General features: G+C 36.4%; 1 protein-coding gene across 8 annotated transcripts in view; it reads left to right on the top strand.

Annotated features, from left to right (window-relative positions):
• Positions 1 to 24,675, top strand: part of fgfr1 (fibroblast growth factor receptor 1) — a 41,783-nt gene that overhangs the window by 4,554 nt on the left and 12,554 nt on the right. For 4 of the 8 annotated variants that reach the window (XM_011479076.3, XM_011479074.3, XM_011479080.2 and 1 more), the window contains 7 exon segments: positions 2,015 to 2,195; positions 16,846 to 17,088; positions 18,614 to 18,703; positions 19,808 to 19,980; positions 21,739 to 21,862; positions 23,847 to 24,037; positions 24,274 to 24,424. In XM_011479076.3, the coding sequence (XP_011477378.1) occupies positions 2,042 to 2,195; positions 16,846 to 17,088; positions 18,614 to 18,703; positions 19,808 to 19,980; positions 21,739 to 21,862; positions 23,847 to 24,037; positions 24,274 to 24,424 (1,126 nt within the window). In that variant the 5' untranslated portion in view covers positions 2,015 to 2,041. 8 annotated transcript variants of the gene reach the window in all.

Raw genomic sequence — 24,675 nt, 5'->3', positions numbered from 1 at the left:
CTGTTCTGTGAAAAAAAAAACACAAAAAAAACAAACCATCACCAAGTCGCAATCCTATGTGTGTGTGTAGGTGTAACACACTTCAAATAAGAATTTGAGGTGCCTAAGCAAAGGCCTGAGCAGTTCAGCTTGGGCCTGTGCTCACGCGCCAGGTGCTTCTTTCGTCCACCCTAAGTTTTCAACCGTTAACGCAGTTAATGTAATTCCAGCGGACTGTGAAGCAGAGAACCCAGCCTTGTGCTGATGTGTAATGATGTGAAGTGTTTGCATAAACAACGTTTATAAGCTGATTCTGATGTGGAGAAAAGCGGCTTTGTGCCGCAGCACTCAATGTAGGGCTGGACGATTTTTAATATCACAATACAGTTTTATTCATATCAGGTGATAACAATGTATATCACAATATAAAGCAAATGACTATAAACACTGAACACTGTTGCTCATAAGAAAAATATGCAACCATCAGGGGGTTGTTTAGATTTAAAACTTTGTTTCCTATCATACTTTAAACATAAGAGATGCACTAAAGAAACGGCTACGATGTCTTTTTTTCCAGGTAACTAAAGAAATGCATATATATTACAAGCCAAACTGAAAATTAAAGCAAAACCTTTTAAGTTTTGAAAGAGATCATACATAAAACAGAATACTAATCTGCTTTATAAGTTCCATTTAAAAACAAAGCTTTAATTCTGCAAATAAATTCAAATGTTTTCAAGTTTTAGTGAACGAACATAAAATTGACCAACTTTTTTGTCAAAATCCTGTGAATAAGTGAAAAACTAAAAGCAAATTCTCAAAATGTCTTCTGAACATTTAGGCTGTTGCTGCAGCTCAGGTTATACCTTTGTGGTTTTTGCTGGAGAATTATCCTTTATTTCAGTCTGAGATTGAGCATGCTTGGTGGCTCTGCCTCAAGTGATAAAAAGGGTTTTGGAAGGAACATGCCTTCTGCACAATTTGCAATGCACGTCACTTTGTTTTTTGTTGGAAATATGTAATACCTTCACATAGAGGCCGAAGTTAAATTTTTGAGTCACGGGCCAACTTGGCCGGTAGATTACAAAGAATCTACCAGCTAAATATATTTTTTACCGGCCAAATTATAACACTATTTTACACAGGAATACCTTGAGCGTTTTACTTTTTGAACTTTTTTCTGAATTTTTTAAGGGAATGAAATGGCATAAAAGTCATTTATGAATGGTATGAACACTTCTTTGTGGTCGTCAAACTGTAAACTTGCATTCAAACATGCTGAAAAAACAAAGACAGACTTATGATGGATTTCCTCATTCTTCTTCCAAGTGATTACATTTTATAAAAACAAAAAACAGCCTGAAAACAGTAATTTTCTTTTCATTATTGTTATTTTGTATCACTGACATTAAAGGGAAGGGGGCTGGAGCATCCAGCACAACATCTGACAGGTCACAGTTTTGGGTGTAATGTTACAAAGACCCTGCTAAAACACAGTGGATTCAACTCAGATATTCTATTTATAAAATGGAACACACTGTCCAGGATTACATGTAGGTGCGGAGGGAAAAACTCGTTAAGCATTGCATCATAGCATTAGCGTCTGACAACAGTGCTGTCTCCAAATCAACACTTTTTATGAATCTGTGTGTTGCTGCTGTAGGTCTAGCAGCTTTATCCTACAGTTCTGACTGGATGCTTCGCAGGTGAGGTGACCGTGGGGTCATAACAAACATCAAGGTCACAACAACCATGAAAAAAGAAGTTTTAGATATCAAAACAAATTTCCACAAACTAAAACAATTAAATAAAACAGTGGGTGCACCAAAGTGTCATGCCTGTTCACCTAAGAGAAGAAAAAAAACCTAGGTGCACCAGTGCAACCAATACAACATTTTGTCTTGACCCCTGTCTAAAAGTTTTCTCCAAAAAGGGAAAAAAAGAGGTTAAAACTTGGTTTTAGTCATATCATTAGCATCTTAAAACTTGGTTTTAATCTAACTGATAACGTATTCACATTTTTTTTTGTTTACAGTGGTGCACCGTGAATGTTACACAGCTGATGTTCCAAGGATCTGAATGGATTTCCTGTCGTCTAAGAGCCAACAGTTGTAGCTCCCTCAGCAGGATGCTGATGAGGCCAAGAATACTATTGTTTCTGACTTTCTATGCTCAAGTTTTAAACACTCAATGCCGGCCTGCGAACACAAATGAAGGTAAGAAATAACTTTATTTTTGGAGTGAATGCTGTAGGTATCTTATAACAGTTTGTACTTCAGCATTTGTTTTCCTTGTCTTGACTTTAGCTTTTGAAAAAATGTCAATAGATTAGAAAAGCTTTGTTCTTTGTACTGGAATGTAATCCTGACAGACTCCAGACGTTGGTGAAGCCTGCTCTTTGTAGTGTCAGTGTTCACCCACCTCCCCTATTTGCTCAAGTCGAATGTTTTTGAGTGCTCCTCGGTGTGTCACTTGAGGTTTACTGTCCCTACCTTTTATCTACACTCCTGTTTCGTAGGAACTTAGATGAATAGATTTAAAGGATTTTTTTTCTGAAACTGTTTTCTACTGGACAATATTTGTTTGGAAAGAATTTGTCAAGAATTTAGCCTTGGTTGAATGTTACCAAAGTTCAGCTCTGAAAAGGGAATAGAAGCACTGAAATCAAATCCTTAAAAATGCGATTCTTGGATGCCATCCAGCAGTGTAATAGCTGCTCAGGCTTGTGGGTACATCAGCTTGGATGTTTACACTCTACACTGAGTAGTGGAAAACGGCAAAGGAATATAATAAAGTTCAGCATTAAATGAAGTAATTAAGCAAGAAGGTCCCTCTTGCGCTCTGAGCCTTAAAATAAACATAGTGTGGCTTGTGTTTAAGTCAGAATGCTAAACAGGGAGGAGTGAATGACTCACATCTGTAGCCTAAGGGGAGCTTTACTACTACCTAAAAGCCTCTACTCTTTTGTATTGAAAAGATATTTGTTGTCACTGAGAGAGCAGTAAACTATCATGAAGCCAATAATTAGCTTGTTTATTTATTTATTTAAAGAATAAAACGCTCCTTAAAAATATTCCTTGTCCTTGAAGATCTTTTTTTTGGTGTTTGTTTCCTAAGCTGAGCCATAAATTTACACTGGGGTGGGGAAGTCTGGTTTACTTGAAACCCAGTTCTTGATGAACAAATGGCCAGGTACTGTCAGTGTCTGCACTTTTTCTTCTGCTCCCACTCGGACATGTTCTTGGGAATGCTTCACTTTCCCCCTCCTTCCCTGCTGTGTGACGGATGGGTTCAGCTGTTAACAAACAGTCAGAGCAGAAGCTCTCTGTTGCATTCCTTTTGTCTGGGGTAGCGAAACGAAATGCTTATACGGAAAAAGCTCCTGTCTTAAGCCTCCTTCATTGTTTTTCTCCTTTTGTTGTTGTTGCCTTCACATATAAAAAGAATATTCATTTAACAAATTTGGTTTGTTAAATTATTGTTATTGAAATTGCTCCAGCTAGAACTTTTCTGCAGTGAAATTGCTCTTGCAACCTTTTTTAGGTTGAATTTTTTTTATTTTTACTATATTTTCTGTGGATTTCTCTTTAATTCTTGTGAAAATCTTGGAGACCCTTGTTTAACTTCAGTCAGAGCAATTCTTAAAGTGATTGTAATGTAGAAACAACATATTCTGAGCACAGCTCTTCTTCTTTTTTTTTTTTTAAATAAAGGCCCCTGTTTTCTGTTTGAGCAATACTTAACCACTACCTTTATCTTGTCTAGAGAAATCTATGCAACGAAATCTCAAGACCAGGATGAAATATTTCAGTCTCTCACTTTTTTATATCTAAAACAGTGTGTATTGTTTTGGTTAAAAAGACAGTTTTTGTTTATGTCCGTATATAAAAAGCATTCCAGTTAATGACAATAATTATCTTTTAGTTAGATATTTACATTTATGTGCAACTAAGAATAGTTAGTTAGTTTGTGCAAAAATCTATTTTCCGAGACTCATTATTGCAAGAAAGCATTTCTTTATTATTCAGATGTTTTATAATAAAAACCAGGGATATCCCAATCAGGTTTTTCTGGGCCTGATTCGATTATATCTTGCTCGCTTAGCTTAGTTTAGCTGTTTTTGTGCGCGTCCTGCTCAAACTGGGGATAAATTGTGGTGATATGTTCATAATATGCAGACTTGTAGTACTAGAGTATTTATCTGGAATAATAAGCTTGAAATATATAGCATTTTTCATAATAAGAATAAATTAAATGTCGTTGGTACTGATCGAGCAACAACATCCGATTTTCAATCAAGTCATCAACCACGTTTTTGGGCCCAATTACTGATCATGTGATCGATCGGGGCATCCTTAATTAAACTATAAAAAACTATTAACTGTTTGTCAAGTTAGTGGAAAATAGCTCTGCCATCTGCCAGTTTTAAGCGCTACTTGTTTCATGTCTTGTGGAAATTAGTGTTGCTTTCATTTTACAAAATGTTTCAGTGTACAGGCAGCAACAATCTTACCAGACTTGAGCTGCTGTGTGCTCTGCTTTCCTCATAGGCTGCATTGAAATAAGGACTTCCAGTAGACAGTAATACTTATGTCATGTCTGGCATTTTGTTAGCTAAGCGTTTTTGGAGGATTGTATTTATGAAAGCGATTATGTAGCATAAATGAAAAGCAAAGTCAAAACCAGAAATGCTTTTTCATTTTCAAAATGAAAAAGCATTTTTTGACTCAAAAATATAATGAAAAAGCAAACCACCAAAATGCTTTTTCATTTCCTTCCTCAACAAAGCTTATTCTGTCACTTAATTAAAATTAAAATTAAATTGGTATTTGACATTTCATTTTCAAGACGTTCCATGGTAAATGTGTAGCATAATTCATTTAGAAATGTCTAATTTGACAATTAAAATGGATTAAGAGAAATGCTTTTTAATTTTCAAAATGTAGCTGCATTTTTTGACTCAAAATTAAAAAGAAAAAGCATTATTTCAAAATGCTTTTTCCTTTTATACTTCAACACAGCTTTTTCTGTCACTTAATTAAAATGATAAAGAAAATGGTATTTGACATTTCATTTTCAAAAAGGTCCATGGTAAATGTGTAGCATTTGGTCAAGTGTGCCATGGGAAATCACCCTCATTAACTGATTTAACAACATTTCCCATCTCCAGGATTTCAGCTCTGTGTTCATCCAAACAGGCCCTGATAAAACACTGAGGAGTTAGGAATATAAAAGATCGTAAAATACTTTTTCTTTGCGTTTATTTTATTTTATTAAAGACATTTTGAAAAGAATGACGTTACCACGATTCAGCTGCAGCTCCGGCTGTATTTTGGAAAAGTCCCGTCGCTTTAACTGTCTCCACCAATCATTCTTGGGGAGCTTAATCACATGTCATCAGTCTGACCAATCAGAAGTGGTTAAAGTCTTCACTTCCTTGTCCCGATTTAGCTCGTAAAGTCGCTCAGTTCTAACAAAAATACCAGCTAAAGCTCGTCTTTAGCGGTGTAGCTTTCCACAGAGTCCGGTATCAGACCGTGGAACAAGTGAACAAAACAATGAAGCTCCGAAAAGCGATCTCAGTCGGCCGTTTTATGCACTACATCTCCCATGATGCATTGGGTTGTGAGAGTGACAGCGCACAAGGAGATCTGTTGTTAAACGTCTTGAAACCAACGAACACACTTCAAACTGTTTTTAAATCTTCTAACTTAACTTTTATTGCATATTTTAGAAAAAAACAGCTGCAGTTTCCAGCTTTTTCTGCAACAATTATCTCAAAAATGCATGTGAGACTGTGGAGGGAGGGGCTGTAGATCAATACAAACTGAGTTTCTCCTTTTTTTTTAATTTTTGGATGCTGGTGTGCCGCGGGATTTTTTTTAAGGTTAAAGTGTGCCGTGGCTCAGAAAAGGTTGAAAAACACTGCTCTAAATCATCTTCAAATGGACACGCTATGCTCCTTCACCAGTCTGAAACCAAACTAACCTTCAACTAAACCTGCTCCAGACCAGGTTATGTTCAGAGCATGAGTTGCTATATGGCAACTTGACGTATCCTGAAACATACCTCCATTTCTGGAACCGAAAGCTGAGGTTATCAACTTTCTTAGCCTCAAACATACCGTGGGAGCTAGGATAACCTGCTTTCTGGAATACCCCCCAGGATAGGTAATTTTTATTTGTAAATTCTACTAATGAAATGTTTATATAAAATTACTATGTGGACATGGTAGTGTGTACTCATTTCTTTTATTTAGAACCTTTTTTCAAGCAAGACATGTTGGACAAGTTCACATTTGTCATGAAAATAACTTGGCATGTAGCAGTAACCCACTTTATAACAGTGACTGGACACAGTCTGAACTTTTTTGTCAGTGCTTTTGTCATCGATTAGTGCTGCTTTTGCTTGTTCACTTTCTATATTCTTTATCGTTGTTTGAGCGCTGTGTAAGACAACCACCTGTCGTTGTCTTACTGAGATGTTTTAATGAGAACTTGCAGATGTCTGGATCACATGTTAATATGGAAAATAACTTTATTAAGAAAATCAAATGTACACTAGGGCTGCATGATATGAGGAAAACTCGCGATATACGATATTAGTGATCAATATTGCGATGACGATATAACTTGCGATAAATGAACAAATAGCAAAATCAACAAAAACATTTTAATTTCACTGCAAAAGTTTAATTTCAATAATCAAAATACCCTAAAAGTATTCTCCAAATGACCCTCGTCTAATTAGGAGGGCGACATCTTGTTGACCATACGATTGGTCAACATCGTGAAGGGCTCAATTTGATTGGTCAAATGCATAAAGGGATTTATTCAATTCATTAAATAGTTCAAGTTGCCATAAGATTGTTTTAGCACATTTATGGTATACCATTTATCACGATTTTCGCTGATTTTTGCGATATGGATATTGCACAGCTTGAAATAGCGATAACTATAAATTTGCGATGTGCAGGCCTAATGTACACATTTTTATTTATTTTAACTGTACACTCAAAAGTTTAAAAAATGCTAGAAAATAAGGACAGATTTACTAGAGGGGTGAGCCAGAAAAAGTATCTTCTTTTAATTCTGACTCCAAGTAACAAACACACAGTCACCAAATTTACAACATTTATCAATATCTTTCATTTGGGTATGGCTTCAAAAGTAAAAAAAATAAAATAAGGGAGAGTATTTTGGACTCTTGGCTTCTTATTGACGGTAAAGATGCACAGCATCTTAGCATCATAGGCGGTTGTCTGACACAAGCTTCCTAGATGCAGGGTGCTTTTTTATTTTGGCACAAAACCAGGAGCCAAAGTACTAGGGGTGTGCCAAAATATCGATTATGGTGATAGATCGCGATATTTAGTCCCATGATTGATTCTCGATGCGTCTCCATCAAGTATCGACCTTTTATTTACGTTTGGAGACCCTGTAAAACGTTATATTGGTAAGACGATTCTTCGGAGCGTCGATAAGGGGCCCTCGTTGCAAGATTGGCTGTCGCGGATGGACGAAGAAGAGTACACATTTAAACAAAAATGGCGGAGGGGATAAACAAGGAAAATAGCGAGAGCAGCAAATTAAAAGACGCGCTAACAGCATTGAAGCTGTATCACCCGGAGTTGTGTGAGAAAGCCGTGGCTGTTGCTGGCCTAAAGCCGACACAGCCCGGCGTGGATACCTTTTTCCAGGCAAAGCTACCACCGTCTTCTGCAAGAGCAGAGGCAACAACAAACGGGATTGCTGTAAAAATGTACAAGGGGCTGCAGCAAGGTGGAGAACGATGGATTTGTGTTTTTATTGAATGCATCAGAGCCACGACATTGACGTTCCCTCTCGGAAATACTGAAAAAATGATTCCTGCACTGTATGCCCAGACCAGAGCTATGGTTGAAATGACGCTGGAAACAGAAGAAAGAGTGTCATCCCTGCCCAGCCCCTCATTCTTCTCAAAGCAGCGGTAGACGAGCGGCGGTGTCTTGATGCTAAAAAGCCTGTGGTTCTTTAAAAAACATGAACATATAAACATACATCACATGCAGCTTTTCCCCAAACGTTTTGTTCACAAAGATGTTTACTTTTAGATGCACTCTAAGGTAATGTATTTTATCCCTGGTAATTTATTTTGAAAACAATTAATGTCTTAAATAACTTAAAGGAAAGTTTCTAGCTACTTGATTTTTTTTTTTTTCTGGGAGAATTTTATTTTTGTTTACACCACATTTGCACTAAATGGCATCACTTATTTTGAACAAAGACACTATTATTTGTTCATATAATTAATATCTGATTTACAGCTATTTTTAAAAAATAATGCGATGGCTATGGCTTTGTTTTTCAAAAGTTAATACCAATGTGCCTGGCAGCTACTTGACTTGTTCTTTTTTATCCTGTTTACAGCAATTCTGTACTAAATAATGGCTGCTGTTCATGTTCACTATTTTTTTTTAACCAAATTTGAAATATATTTCCAAATGAAAATTGTCATTGTTTGTCAAAGACAGAGTATTACTGATTTCAGCATTGTTACACAAACGTCTGTTATTCATTACACCAAATAGGACACAAGTTATTAATTATCTTTGTGTTTAAAAACTAAAGGATAAATGGGGTAATTTTTTACAAAAAACAGTATTTCAAGTTCTTCTTTCTTAAAGTTTGATTATCGTGAGTTGTTAGAGACGACATGTATCGATTATCACATTATCGCCATATTGTGATGGTATCGTTATCGTGAGCAATGTATCGAAAATCGTATCATATCGTGAGGTACCCAGGGATTCCCAGCCCTACCAATTACTATACAAATAACTTGTCTGGTCACCACATTTGGGAGTTACTCCCCAAATATTTGTGACATCCAAGATTGCTGATTCATGATCTTTATCAATTTAGTTGAGTGTGGTAAAAATGCTCTGAAATTCAGAATAATGTTGGATTTTAGGTTCAGGTTTTAAGTTAATAAACTAAAAAAAAAGCTAAATGTGCAGTTCTACTAAAAAGGCACTCACATATTAACTGTAAAAACATATAAAAGAGTAAGAATTGTGGTTTGAAATGTGAATTGTGAGCTTGATTCGTTAATCAAAATTGCCACCAAAGTATTGGTCCACAACCCTGTGTAAAATGGTGCTGTAAAGCGCCTAACCTTGTCTCCAGCTTCATATATGAATAATGATGGACATTTTCTATCATCTAGATAAAATGCACTACCATAGCACCCAGCCCTACGTTGTATAATGGAGAAATGGTGTGGACACATAAGGAGCATGTAAAAATGGTGCTGTCAGGAGAACTTCAGCTAAAGAAGTGGATAGTTGGTAAGATGGGGTAGGAATAAATTTGAACTAGAATACATTTCCATTCAAGGAAAGACTTTCAAAACAGATCAGCTTTGTCAAGCTGAGACACTTTGTATTTTTTAAATGCCAACCTTTACTGTGACGAAAAATCACATACAGTGTGCGTGCCTCAACGTGTTTCACTCCGCCCACATTGCGGCACGCCTCAGTCTGCACACTGCAGCCATGGGTTTCTCATTTCTCTGCTGACGAGTAACAACAAACACACGCGGATGGCAGAGTGACCACAAGGAAAAAGGTCCTAAGTGTGGCTGTAGTTTTCCAAAGTAGCTGAAGACGGCGCGCTCTGTCTCTCATGTAAAAACAAAACGCGTCTTGTGAAGGCGGTAACACCAGTAACCTGTCCAAGCACCATGTTACCATACGCCATATTCTAGCGAAGAAGTGTGCAGTGTTTGACCGTCCAAGTGAGACGTCTAGCACAGCTATTGTTTTAGCAGGTGTGTATACTAGCGGTACACATGTGGAACACATGACTAAAGTGTTGTTCATGAAAGATGAGAGCGTGAAACTTTAATAAAAAAGGAGGGGAAAATTAATTCAGCCACCAGCACTGTAGAAAACAATGATCATATAATATTAACAGGCTGAAGGTTTATATTGTGCCTCAATAACAATAAAATACCTGACTTACAATTTAAAATTAAATAAAATACAACATTGTCTATTTTAATTTTCCCTGTTAATGCTCTTTTACGCTAGTATTTATTAATATATTTTTTTATTATATAGTCGTAGAGGATGTTAAATTAATATATTGTGTTTTAAATGGTTCTAAATAAAAGATGTTCATTTACAAAGTTTGTCTTCTCCCTCCTTGTTTTCACACAGAAAAGTATTGATAATAATACAGATAAGCATACCGAATTGATGAGCAGTATCGATAACATTAGTAGTATTGATAAAATCTTAACGATACCCATCCCTATTGCCAATTCTTACTGCACATGTTCTAAGTCGGACAGAAGAATAAACCATTCCCAGTGGTCGAGTTTCCTGGTGGAGTCCATAGGCTTACTCGCAACCATAAAGTAAAAAAAAAAACCTGTTTAACCTCAGCTAATGTAGCAAATTCAAATTAAGTCATGCTTATTGGTCCACAACAAGCTATTTAATAGTTGATTATTTAAATAACAAATTTTTAACTTAGCCTAATAAATAATAAGTATTGTTATTTAACAAATAACCAGCCCCTTGTTTTATGTAAACTGGAAGTTTCACTTGAACTGTCACAGCAGACCAGTAGGTATAAAGCTGATGATTACTTTTCAGATGATCAACAGAATATATTCTGAGATCTTTGTTTTCCTGTTGGTAGTTGTGCATTCACTTCTGTGTGTGGGTCCACATTAGAGCAGAAGTCCACTGTGGAATATGCAGAAAGCAAAAAATTGTAAGCATGAAACTACGTTTAACTATTTAAACAACACGCAAAAAAATAAAATATTTTAAGCTTGTGTTGTCATTTATATTTTTCTATTTTCACTTCTTATCAGTGTGTCTTTCCTTTTTGCTTTGGTAAAGCAGTCATCTTCTTATAGAATGAAAGCAGCTAAAGTAACTTGGCAAATTTGTGTTTGTTATGTACCACCACATAATGTCAGCTAGACTGACATTCTTACATACACTGAGGGCAGGAAATCCCAGAAGTCATTCACGTGGTGTATTGCTTCCTAAGTTGTTGTCAAAGAAAGTTCTGTAGACTGGCGCCAACTCTTCCTTTTTAATTGTTGTTCCATCTACAGACCTCCTTTCTTAAACCCCTTCATTTTAAAACCCCTCACTACATTCTGCTTCCAAATTCCTCTCAGTGTTTGTAATTAGGCTGGTTATAAATGATGCCACTCAATTTTTGAAGACGCTTGACTAAAGTTTTGTCAGAGTATTCTGGGTGGACTGATTTGTGATCAAGCCTTTGTTCTTCTTTTATGCAATTATATCTGCAGCAGGATAAAGTAAACATGCTCAACTTCAGGAAATATTTAGCACCTCTTAGGGAAGGATTTAAAATGTGTTTTGTGATTTATCGGACACCCCTGCCCCTCCAAATAATTGGAGGTTAAGGGTGAAGCCAGAGGAGTAGGGAAGGAATTTTGGATTCATTGTCCACTCCTCTCATAAATGAGTAGGTATGTGCTTTTCATCAGAGGCTAATGAAAAAAAAATCAAACTCTACCCTTTTGCCTCCAACTATCTCTTAATATTAGATGAAATATCTTCAATTATCTGGACCACAGTGTTACAAGCCAGGCAAACATTAGCAGACTTCTGCTTCTTAAGACTATTTTCATCACTGAGTCTTTAATAAATTCCCTATTGTTAAAGGTTTGCAGTGCTTCGCCATCAGTGTTGCTACATCATAGCTCGCTTTTGTGGCGTTTTCATTTGTGTTATTGTGAAAAGCACTGCTGTGCCGTTAAAACACTTTCTGGTAGCTTCAATTTTTCACACTGTTCCATCCCAGTTTGTTAAAGCTAGCATGCCTTGCCTGGTAATGCCTCTTAATAATAAACCTTTTAAAAACAGTCACAGTCTCTATTAGGCAGACAGAGTTGTTGGTGTTTTCAAAAAAAACAAAGAGGAATCACAATCAAGCAATTCTACACACAGTTATCAATCCGTTAATTATCAATTATTAGAAAGTGCTGGGGGCTGCAGGTTATTGATTTTATAACATGAGCTCACGGGCTGGTGAAAATTTGGGCTGGACTTTAGACATGCCTGATTTACATCTTCAGTTGTTTAGAGACGAGTTTTGCTTGGCAATGACTTTCTTGGTCTGTTGAAACCATTCTTGCAGCCACTGGTCACTTATATACATTTTTCATGGTTGCATTATAAAATCCCAATTCTGAAATAGTAATATCGTAGGGTAAGGAATTACTTTTAATAGGCCTGCACAATATACCGCAAATTTATCGTTATCGCAATATCCAGCTCTGCAATATGCATATCGCAAAAGACGGCGAATATCGCAATAAATCGCAAACCCAAAATGTGTTAAAACAATCTTCTAGCAGCTTGAAGCATTTAACGAATCAAATAAATCCCTTTATGCTTTGACCAATCAGATGGACGCCTTCCCATTGTTGACCAATCAGATGGAGTCCTATTATGTTAGATGTTTGTCCCCCGTGTCGACGAGGGTCATTTGGAGTATAATTTTTAAACTGTTGCAATGAAATGGGAATGATGTTTTTGTTTATTTTTCTATTTGTTTATTTACTGCAAATTATATCGTTATCGCAATATTGATCACTAATATCGCAAGTTTTCCTCATATCGTGCAGCCCTAGTTAATACTAGGTCACGTTTAAGTTGTGGGCCTCTATCTTTTTTCTTCATTGTTCATTTATGTTTTGGCCACAGCTATAGGTCTTAACTTTTTCTCTTTTTTGAAAAAGACTTGGATTTTAAGTTATGTTGACTTATTTAATAACACTTGGAGTAAAATGGAAATGTAGGAGACACCAACCTATTTTATTCCTGGGCATCTATATACATTTTTTGTAATCATTCATCTTAGTTTTGGCAAGTTTTATGGTAAATATATTTTCTTCTTTTTGAATAAAACTTGCACGTTAATTTAAGTTGTGTTGAATTATTTGAATAAAACTCACACTGAAACCAGCTTTTCTATTTTTCCATTTATCGCAAGTCATACCGTCATCGCAGTTTCAAACACTGATATCGCATATCGCAGATTTTTCTAAAATCGTGCAGGCCTAACTTTTAAATAGAAACACAAGTAATGTGTAATATCAGTAGTTTGGAAGTAACTTGCACAACACTAACAAAATCACCCAATCCCTAAATTTGATAGAAAGGTTGATGTAGGTAATTATATTTTTTAGTAGTCCTTTTGGTTTTTTTCTGCTGTATTTTCCAATTTGTTTTGCAATTTGATTCACAAAATTGTTAACTTTATATTTTTAGATAATGTGTTACATAATCTATATTCCTGTCCCCAGTGGATGTAAGGATGCATGTTGTTTCTGAATGTGCTTCTCATATTTTAAGATACTGCTACTTTCTCCAGCTGTGCTGATGTTTTGTCACAAAAATGGCAGCCTGCTGATATTTGGATTGATATTACATGACATAACGCCAACACACATCATTACATAGCACCTGCACAGTTCAGAGATAATCATTACATCATCATTAAGACCTGCAGTCTATCCAATAAGAGAGCTGGTTACTAAAAAGCAACTGTTTTCTTTTTCTCTCTGTTCATAGACCAAAGTGCTTCGCTAAAACTAAATGGGGTAGCTAAAAGACTTAACAAATCCAGATGTTGAAGGGATTTAAAAAAGCAGCCAGATAAACAGCATTGATAGAGGAAAAGTAATTGCTTTTGTACTTCTATAATATGAGAGTTTTTTCTAATCACATAATTACTTGATTTTTTTTACATAAAAATTCCTATTACAAAATACATTTCATATCAGAACAATTAATAACAGATTACAAAATTCTTCTTTTGAATACAATTTTAATTTGGAATAACAAAATACTTTGCAATATAATTCATTCATGTGTTAATTCGTTTTTATCCTAAACTGCTTATTTACGGTAAAGTTAAAGTACATAACTTCACTTTGTGTATTGGAGCCGCAATTTACAACTATGTGTACTTGTTTTTGAGGTAACACTCATTTTTTTGCTGTTACCACAAATGTTGGCTTAGTTGCAGTTTGGTTTTCAGGTTCTATACGTTAAACTCAAAATGTCTAAATGAGTCTAAATGTCTCTTTTGCCTTCCAGCTTTGGTTTTGTTTTTGAGGAGAAAGTTGATCCTCGCCCCTGGCCCCTTTTCCTGCTAGGATTAAAGGCCTGTCAGACATATGTGATCCAGGAAATACCTTTACTAGGCCCAAGTGGGGTCACCATAGCAACTGGCACTAGAACCTGCCACTGCTGGCCCGCTTCTCACTCGCTCCTGTGCACATGCTCACTGGCTTGTTTTCTTTTTTCTCCCTACCTCTGTATTGTTTGAAGTCCTTTGTTAAGGTGGTAGGGATTAGTCAGGTTTTGCTGATGTTGTCCTGAGGTCATTCTATGTAGTCGTGCACGTGCTTATAATGTTGTGATAAGGAGGAAGTGGATTCATAAATGTTCTTTGAGAATGGTTCAAAAATAAACATGTATCAAAGTGTTGTTCTCCAGGATGGAATCTGATTATCTGAACCTGCTTTTGTTCTCTTGCCGAAGGGGCTATGGTTTTTGTTGAAGTGAAAATAACAAAAAATTAGATTTTACTTTGTAGCACTCTTCAAAGAAGCTACAGGGAATGTTCTTTGAATAAAGCAATAGATGGAGGCAGATGTAGAAATGCAGTGACTTTCAGCCAATAAGAGTTCAAAATGATGAATGAAATATAGGTCTTTTTTTTTCTGTTCCTGTTTAGAGTTTTATGGAGTCAAAATGTTTCTCCAACTGTCGATTGTTGTTGTGTAAAAGAAACCTAAAGGGGGACACACAGAAAGTCATAATTAGTTTACTATTTGATTAATTTTTATAGTAAAACTTTAAAGATGGCTTTTCCAAAAAATGGTGAACCTGAAACAAGAATGACATGCAGAAAGCAGGGATGGTCAGTGAAAATTGTTACCTTTGAAACCCCGCAAACAACACATGATGGACAATGTGTCAACATAATTGGGTTATCCTCTCCTCTTAGCCAACTATGTAGCCATTTAGAATGGGGGCTCAGGTGTCTCTCCTTGTGACACCTCCTCTATTTTCCTTCTTCTAATTTGATTTTTCCTTCCTTTCCCCTAGTAGCTTATTGGTTTTCTGAATATTGAGCACGAACTAATTTTCATGTGGTTTAATTATGTGGAAAATTGTGCAGACGTTGAGTAATAAAAGGAAAGTGATATTTTTGTGAAATTTTGAAATGATAAGGGGGGGTCCATTGTCGAATCTATTTACAATACAGGCATAGCAAATAAAAAAAGGTGATTTGTTGTACTCCTGCACGTTTATTACCTATAGTAGGTAGATCCCCACCTCCATGGACTGCAGAGCAAATTTTATTTTTATATCTGTATAAATTAGTTTATTCAAAAATGTCTCTATTGTATTTCTGTTCAGAAGGTAAATGTTACATAATGGGGAAGAAGTTTAATATTGAAGAGTCATCTTGAAGATGGATGGTGTCACATTCACATTAGATAAATAATTCACATCATTTACTGGTGTTTCCTGATCCTTAAATGGTCTGTTGGTCTAAATCCTTTGGCCACACAATCACAGAGAAATGTTTACACCAAACACAGCTGACCATTATTAAAGAAGCTGGTTATATAGTGCTGTAATCAACAACATGGAAAAGCTGAAGGAAAACTATGGTAGTAAAATCTTCACATGGATCAAACAAATCTGGATTACTGCACAGTAGGGATTTTTTAGTTGAATGTAAATTTAGCCTTTATTTTTTATCCTTACTGTCTTGAGCATTTCTCCCCCAAAAATATTTTAAAAATATAACAGGACATAAAAATCTTCAAATTTCCTTAAGCTGTAACGATTAGCCTAGTGTTGTTCTCACATTCTTTCTTGTTTTTGTTGTCAGACATGCAGGCGTATGCAGGCTGCCTAATAGCTTTCCCCACTTTGTTTTCTCTGCACATGCACCAAGCATGGGGAAAAACTTACAATTTGCCAGCCCTAACTTAGTTTTAGAAACTCATATAGCAGCAGAGACTGTGACCTTCCTCTCTGCGGCAAATCCACTTAGCAAAAAAGGGACAAAAATGCGTTGAACATGGCCCTGACAGAAAACACAAGCACACTGAATGCAGGTAAAAGCTTTGACACTGCTGCTTTAGACCAAAGCTAACACACCTATAACATGCTAAGCACAAATACTTACCACTCCAAGGAAAAGTGTTTTCTGTGATTTTGACTTGTACTTATAGGATTTTTGTCATGATGGAGGACATCTACCCCCAGCCCCACAAACAAACAACCTGGCCCAATAATGCTAAGGTGTGCGAGAAATTATGAGGGTTCAACACCCATGTGTTGTAGCGAATTGCAATTGTCATAAAACAATTACAACTACCAATGTTAGCTTTCATATTTTTTCCCATAGTGTTGGTTTGAGAACAAAATGCATTAATTTTCTTGATCACAGCAACGTTTAAAAACACTCTGGTTTGCAGTCAACACTTAACAGAAGACTGCTTCTCAAATCTTCAGAAGAAAAAAATGTTCTTTGCTAGCAAGTTACTTTTGAAGCCAGATGGAGTACTCCCATCAAGTGAACATCTTTACTGCTAATGCTTGATTGGGGCGGCAAGCTAGCAGCAGGGTGTGCAAACGTTGGTACATGTTCAAGATTTTTACGGCTTGTGACACAATAACTTATTCCCACTTTTGTTTACCTCTATAATTTTGTTATTCCAGGGAGGCAACAAACTGCTGAGAATGTTTTTAGTGATGGACATCATGAGCTGAATAATAGCAGTATCCTCTTTCCTTTATAGGCTCTGTGGATGCTCAACCAGAGCTGTTCACGCTTCATCTTGGGAGTCGTTTGGTTCTCAGTTGCTCTGTAAAGGATTCCCTCCACGCTGTCAACTGGACCAAAGACCAAATTGCTGTTGTGAACGGGGAACACGTCCGGATTAACAATGGCCAGCTGGAAATCGAGACTGTGGAGCTAAGCGACTCTGGCCTGTACACGTGCACCACTTTCGGCAACCACAGCCTCTACTTCAACGTCACAGGTAACCATTGAAAACAACAGTGTCTGCACTGTCACCACTTAAGAGAAAAGCTGTTCTACTATGTTTGTGTCATAGTTATTTCAAGTTTCCATTTTAAGAGTTTGTATAATTGTTAGACTTAATGGTAATGGTGTTCTATTTTTATACAGAGAATTAGTGAACCACAGAAACCACCAAAGTCAGATTCTATTGTCACAAAATTTGACATCTCCAGTGTCATCATGCAGGAATGATTTTCCTGTCTGAAGTCTTTTATGATTTTCTATTTAATTTGCAAGACTTATCTTTTAGAATTATTAGAGCTGGGCGATATGGCCAAAAAATAAAATCTCAGATTGTTTCACATGAAAATAAATTTTTGATTTTAATTGATTTTTTTCTCTCCTTCCTTTTACTTTCTTTAACAAAAATTACAAATGACAGAATATATTTACCAAAAACTATTTTATTTTAACATTCCTTTGGAAATATGCTCCAACACAAAGCTCTATTAAATACAAGGTGTAAAAATGTTTGTAGATGAATGCAGCAGATGTTTTGTGAACTACCGCTAGCTTGAGCCTCATAAAGAGAAATGCTTCTCACTCATTTAACAGTGTCTGTTTCAGTTGCTAAAACAAATGTGTGGTACTCCCACTTTTAGCAGCTACAACCTTTAAACAGATTTTGCTGCGTGTGGACAAATTATTGCATTATAGAAAAACTATAGATGCTATTTAAAAAATTATGTTGAGTGGAAAGAGAGGAAGTCACAACATAACGAAAAAAAAACGATAAAAACGACTCTTTTACGTGACTGATTTCTGATCTCTATCTGTTCTCTGTCACTTGTAGTCCGAATCAGCTGAAGGTAATGGAAATTATTTTCTTAATTTTATTTAAGAAAAGAAATAGCCTTAAAGTACTTTATAAATAGTACGAACACATCATTATCATGTCCCGCTGCCTAAACTAAGCAATACAGAGACGTGTACAGAAGTTACGGGGGGGTGCTGGAGGGATGTTGGGGGGGGGGGGGGTGCTTTACGCGTCACGTACGCTTGTAAATATTATGCAACAAGCTTTTTTTTTCTCTGCCTCACGGACAAAGCTCCTCTTTGCTTGCGGCTGTTTTCATGTTTGCTCGTTGCGAGACACGGACGGGCTGACCTCACTCCGAACAACGGAAGCCCAAGTGAGCAGAGAGCTAGGAAAATAAAATCTCTATTTTTTTTTTTGTTTCGTTTTGTCCCCCCCCCCAAAATAAATAAATAAATAAATAAATAAATCATCTAAACAAAAAACATTTAATTAACTTATGAAATCAATTTATAAACCCAGCCCTAATTGTGACATTTAAAATAACATTGATTTCTAAATTCTGAAATCATTTGTAAAATCTTTGGTTACTTTAACATGTAATATGTAATCCTAATCATTGTGTGATCAAACACTTTTTTAGTTAAACGGTGAGATTATTTTGTTTGTGCATAGTCCTGATCGATTGAGCAAACAGGATTTTTCCGATTTGTCTTCCTCTCAATAGTCTATAACTTGGCCTCCTCTGAAGACGACGATGACGAGGAAGAATCTTCATCAGAGGAAACTAAATTGTTGGGGAGTCAGAAACTGATGCGTAAGTGTTCAAATATGTTTGAGTTACTGCAGCAAATGTTCATTAGTCATTTTTGGGGGTATTTTTAAGGTTGTGTAGTGCAGTTGTTGGCCTGATGTGTCTTGTTTCACTCTGAACCTCCAGGGAGGTTGGGCATGGGGAATATCCCCATGGGGATTTGTCATGAATACACATTTTTATGTATTTTATTTTATTTATTCTATTTTATTCAACTTTATGATACTTTGTGAACACATTTCTATTCTTGTTTGATTTCCGCTAATTAGACTGCCCATAAAGAATCCAGTAGCTGCAATGTATGACTAAATGCTGACACAAATATCTGTCTTAATTTAGTCATGTTCTAATTATTTTAACACTGTATCATCCTTTTTATATCTGTTTAAATATTTAAATGTAAATTTTTACTAATTTTTAAAGGTGGATCCCCAATGCATTGTTTTATGGATTATTGGGGAGCAGCAGGATGTTTTAAAAATGTTCTTATTTTTAAATGCATGTTAACTTAGTACAGTATTAAAAAGAATAAATTGGCTTAAAGAATTACAAGGATTTTTGTTGACAATAAGTAGCCTGATAGGTTTGTCAATAGTGGAAACATTTTAGAAATGTGTCATAAAGCTTTCAGTAAGGGAGCTTTACTGATCTAAATTTTAGAATAACAAGATGAATAAGCTTTTATCTAATTTTTAAATTTTCAATACACCGAAAACTTCCTTTCAAAGGTCTCAAAGGAGTTTTTTGATAAATTAGAAAGATGGGCATGGACAGAATCGTTGGTAACCATATGTTTATTTGGAAAAAAACATAAACTGATTCACAACTGATTGTTTTTTATATCGTAAAAATAAATTAAAACATTTTTAATAACCAACTGATTACTTTAAAGTTGTGGTTTAATGGATTCTTAATAAAACAGACATTTCATTTACTCATTTTTAAACATTAAACATTATTTACTTATTTACAAACATTTAACATTATTTACTATTTACATAAACATTATTTACTCATTAACATAGGGATATTAGGAATGTACCCAAGTGTGAAAGTATAGCTAGTAGTTGCAAATTACTTTTTGATTGTTTTTCCCTGCTTTTTTAGCGATGGCTCCACAATGGATTGATCCAGAAAAAATGGAGAAGAAGCTTCACGCTGTTCCAGCAAGTAAGACAGTGAAGTTTCGATGTCCTGCCAGTGGCAACCCAATCCCCACTCTGAAATGGTACAAGAACGGGAGGGAGTTCAAGAAAGACCATCGCATTGGAGGCTTTAAGGTAAGTAATGGAAATATTTCAAAAACTTCCCTTCAGGGCTTTCTATTGATACCATTCCATCACTTGAAATGTAGTGGCATGCGTCTCTCTTCTTTACCCACCTCACTGTCACTGTTCATTACTTAGGAAATGTCCCATAAAGCTTTTGGTTCCATTTGTGTGGCATACTCACAGCCACCTGTTAATGTTTTCCTGGTTTTTGTCTGTTTGAAATGCTAACAAATTGTAAAGGTTATGACAATGGATTCAATGAAATCCTCTCTCTTTGAATTAAGAGGTGCAATAGGTGAAGTTTTATCACATCTTTACAGATTTTCCCACAAAAAGCAACACTTGTAACTTTTTTTTTAATTCAGACATTGTATGTTTATCAACAAACTTGTCAAACTAAACAAATGTGTAGAGCTACATCCATTGGTGGTTTGACCACAGGTGTGGATATCAATAAAACTATCCCACATCTGCTCTTCTCATAATGTGGGCTTACCCAGTCCTGTACTATGTTCCCTCAGCCATCTGCCTCCCCAGCTGGGACACATTAAAGAGTTTCCTCTCAACTGCCTGCTTCCTTGGCCTCCTAAAGCCACTCACCCAGCCAGGCAGCACACTTTTACCACCTGGCGGCTCTTTTTCAAAAAAAGAATTCCCAGTAAAAATGTAAAGGTCTGCATCAGTGGCAGGGACCCTCTCTCAGTCCTTCCACCCTCTTGCTGTAATAGCATGGATTCTATTGTTCACATTACCGGCATGGAGACAGGCAGGAGGCTGAGGATAATGTGGAACACATGTATATGAAGGCAGGCATCACACATCTGGCAGCAGGCAACTGGACTCTCTTCACATTTTTGACTAAATGAGGAAGACCGTATGGTTCAGTGTGTATACACATGTTTGATGTTGCTGCTGCTGCCTTAGAGGTTGGTTCACTAATCACACACAGCCAGACTTGGCAGATTTATAGAAAAAAAAAATTATAAAATGCGTATGAACAAAGGAAGGAACAAAAAGCCAGACTTAAATCCATGCTAATAAGACAAAGTCAATTGTAGCTATGTGCCTGGAGTTTGCTTTTTAGGCCAGGATATGGTATTTAAGTCCCTGCTCACTGTCACAGCTGCAAAGGATTGATCTCGTATAGTAAAAAGAAAATTACCATTGTGGCTGATCCTCTTAAAATAAGCAAAATTAGGTTAAAGTTTAGCACAGGAACATAAGGCACAGAAGCCAAATTCCTTCTTGGCCAATAAAGCTGATTCCAGTTCTTACTCTGAAGTAAAAGATTAAAGACTTTTTCTGTCCAGTTTTGGGTGCATTGTGATTACCCACCGGTTTTATTCATGCACTAAAACGCAGTACTGAGGTTTATAACGAACTCTAAGACTAGTGAAGGCTAGACGGTGTCCTTCAGTTGGGTGGTACGTTTTGTCTGAAACGCTGATGAATTATTGTTTTCGAGCCTGCTGTTGAGCTAAAACTCCTAAATTTACAACCTTGAATTGTTTTAATAATCTCAAGGAGGTCATCTTACTATAAAGTGGGACAAAGCACACATAAATATGTTGCTCCTATTTTACTAAGTTTCACAACTGCTTCAAAGTTGTTTGTTATTGAGTCTATTTTTCATGAAAATAACCACAGATGATTGTTTTTATTCTTTTACTTACATTTTAAATGAGTATTTGTGCTAATTTTACTATGTGGTTAATTTATTATTTATTATGTTTATTTTTGATTCATGTTCATTCTGTGGACTTTTAGGTTCGTGAACACATGTGGTCCATCATCATGGAGTCTGTAGTCCCGTCTGATAAGGGGAACTACACCTGCGTGGTGGAAAACCAATATGGAAGCATTAATCACACCTATCAGCTGGATGTTGTTGGTAAGAAAAACAGTTTTCCTGCTAGAAGATTAGTAATCCGTTTAAATAGTTAATAAATATGAAGACCTAAGTGTTACTGCAGACCAGTGATCTCGTGAGTGAAAACATCTGTTCTCATAGCAAAGATGTGTACATCTGCAATGAGAAGAATTTTAAAAACTCCATCCGTGGTTATAAGTTGAGACATAGATTCTTGTAAAAGACTGGATAACTTTAGCTTGGTCTGCTTTGTGATTTACTCTTGCTCCGTTGGTCTTATAAATCCGAGTACAACTTCCTCTATTGGCGTCACTCCTTTGGGTTTTACTTGGTGCCAGATGAGCACTTTTCATTCTTATGCTGGGGCGGCTCTTTATCAAGAACCTTAAAGATACTGAGAAGTTTTGAGGATTTGTTCTTTTTGGCATTACAGAAGCACTGTTGGAGACCCACTCCAATCATATTTTGATTTATTTTAAAAGCATTCCCAGTGGTCTTTTAGGCATGGTAATGCCTTTTTTTCTACGTCAAAAAGAAGAAAAAAAAGGTCTTGGGGCGTGGTCAGCAGTAGTGTCCCATCGCTGCTCCACAGACAGACTGAAGATATCTTTTGTCCCTCATGCTATGAGACATAATTTATTGCTCATCATAAATTTGCCTCTGAATTGTGTGCGGTACTGTTGGCGCAACCCGCCTCCCCATTGTTAAGCTAAGCAGGAAGCTTGTGGCCCCGCCCAAAATATTTCTTTTCTTTCTTTTTTTTTTTTATCTCATTAAAGTTTGTATTTATTTTAGTTTTTTTTCCCCCCACAATAACACTGAACACAAAATTACAAAAGTAATAGATCAAAAATGAATAAATAAATGAATAAAACTTACACGACACCTTTCAGAATATGCAGTGAAAGCTTGTTCTTATGATTTTATCAATGACATAAAATGACTCCATGCCTGGCCTGTTTTAACCTGCACATTGTTTATATTAGCAATTAAACTTTCAAATGAAGCAGTCTCTGTCATGAGTTTAATCCAGTCCTTATGTTGAGGCTTGTGGGGACTCTTCCAATCCCTTAGAATAAATCTTGCAGCCACCATAAATCCAGCCACCACAAGGCCAAACAATTCTTTAGGAAATCCAGGGGATTTAGCAGACTGCTCTCCGAATAAACATAGTTGTGGTAATTTAGGAATTGGTAGTCCAATCACATTTTCCATATTAGAAATCACTTCGATCCAAAAAGGAAACACCAATGACATTCTCAGAACGCGTGAAGATAAGTAGTATCGTTTCCACATTTCCAACAGTTACTGTCTTGCAACAGCCCCATCCTAAACCTCTTTGATGGTGTATAGTAATACCAGTGCACAATTTTATTATGGATAAATTTACTTCTGGCATCTCTAGTAGCCCAATTAATGTCTAAGATTATGTTATGCCAAACTTCTTCAGAAATTACTGTTTTTAAATTTCTTTGCCAAACCAATCTCAAGCTGTCAAAACGTTTATTTTGATTACTCAATCGTTTCTTTTCTTTTCTTTTTTATGGAACATCGATGTGTGTAGATTGCCAGTTGAGGAGGCATTCTTGAACCATATTCTCTTTTTGTACTAGTTTTAGACCACAGGCACATTTCAGACTACTACCCAGTTTATTTTCTACATCACAAATAAGCTACCTTTCCAATGTGATTTTTTTTTTTTGTATCTGCTTCTGATTCACAACAATTTGAATAAAGAAATGCAATGTAATTTTAGATTTCTTAAATATGTCCTCCATCATCAAAAAAAAATGCCACAATAACATGTTAAAAACATCAAAAGCACAATTTTCATCTGAGTGGGTCTTTAATAAAAGAACTTTCTATAATTGCTTCCTGTAAAAAAGAAAAAAAAAAAGAAATAAGCGCTAATCAACACTAGTTTGCCTGTAATGTTTCCTGCCTGCTCCTCTGATCTTTTAAATGCCTAAATTAAACATGTCTGTGCATCTCTGTGGTTTTGCAGAGCGCTCCCCCCACAGGCCCATACTGCAGGCCGGGTTGCCAGCCAATCGCTCAGTAGTGGTGGGGAGTGATGTGGAATTTCATTGCAAGGTTTTCAGTGATCCACAGCCTCACATTCAGTGGCTGAAGCATATTGAGGTCAATGGGAGCGGCGTCGGACCTGATGGTTTACCACATGTCAAAATTCTTAAGGTATTCAGTCTTTTTATTTATGCATAACATGTTTCTGAAGCACAGAAATGTCCAATTTTTAATCCATTTTCCAAAATATAATTGACTTAAGTTTATTAAGATCAATACATCTCTCAATTGTAATTGGAATATAAATTGAATATTTTGCCGTCAACTTGCAAGTAAACTTCTCCCAACCATGTTTATTGTGTTACCTGCTGTGTTTGTGTCCTTTGATGGCTTGTTTTCATTTCTAGCATTCAGGGGTCAATAGCTCGGATGCTCAGGTGCTTACCCTCTACAATGTGACTGAGGAGGAAAGCGGAGAGTATATATGTAAAGTGTCCAATTATATAGGGGAGGCCAATCAGTCAGCTTGGTTGACCGTCACCAAATATGACCCTGCAGGTAACCACCACGCAGCAGTGCAAGGACGACACATTGGAGGCGCTTCAGGGCCAGCTGGGAAAACTTGAAGCTTATAGCTGGAGACGACCTCAGCTGTTTCTCTCCTCCCTCCCTCTGTTTTTCAGTTCCTCTCTCTTCAGTTCTCCTGAAAGTAAATGATGCTATGGAAAATTCCCAGCAGAACAGTTGAGTCTTTAGTGTCCAGTTTATGTTGGAGCTCCTCTCATTCCTGCCACATGTCTCTGCTTTGT

Source organism: Oryzias latipes, chromosome 9, assembly GCF_002234675.1.
Source record: "Oryzias latipes chromosome 9, ASM223467v1".
In the NCBI taxonomy this organism is placed as follows: Eukaryota; Metazoa; Chordata; class Actinopteri; order Beloniformes; family Adrianichthyidae; genus Oryzias; species Oryzias latipes.
This window is presented reverse-complemented; position numbering and strand designations above follow the sequence as displayed.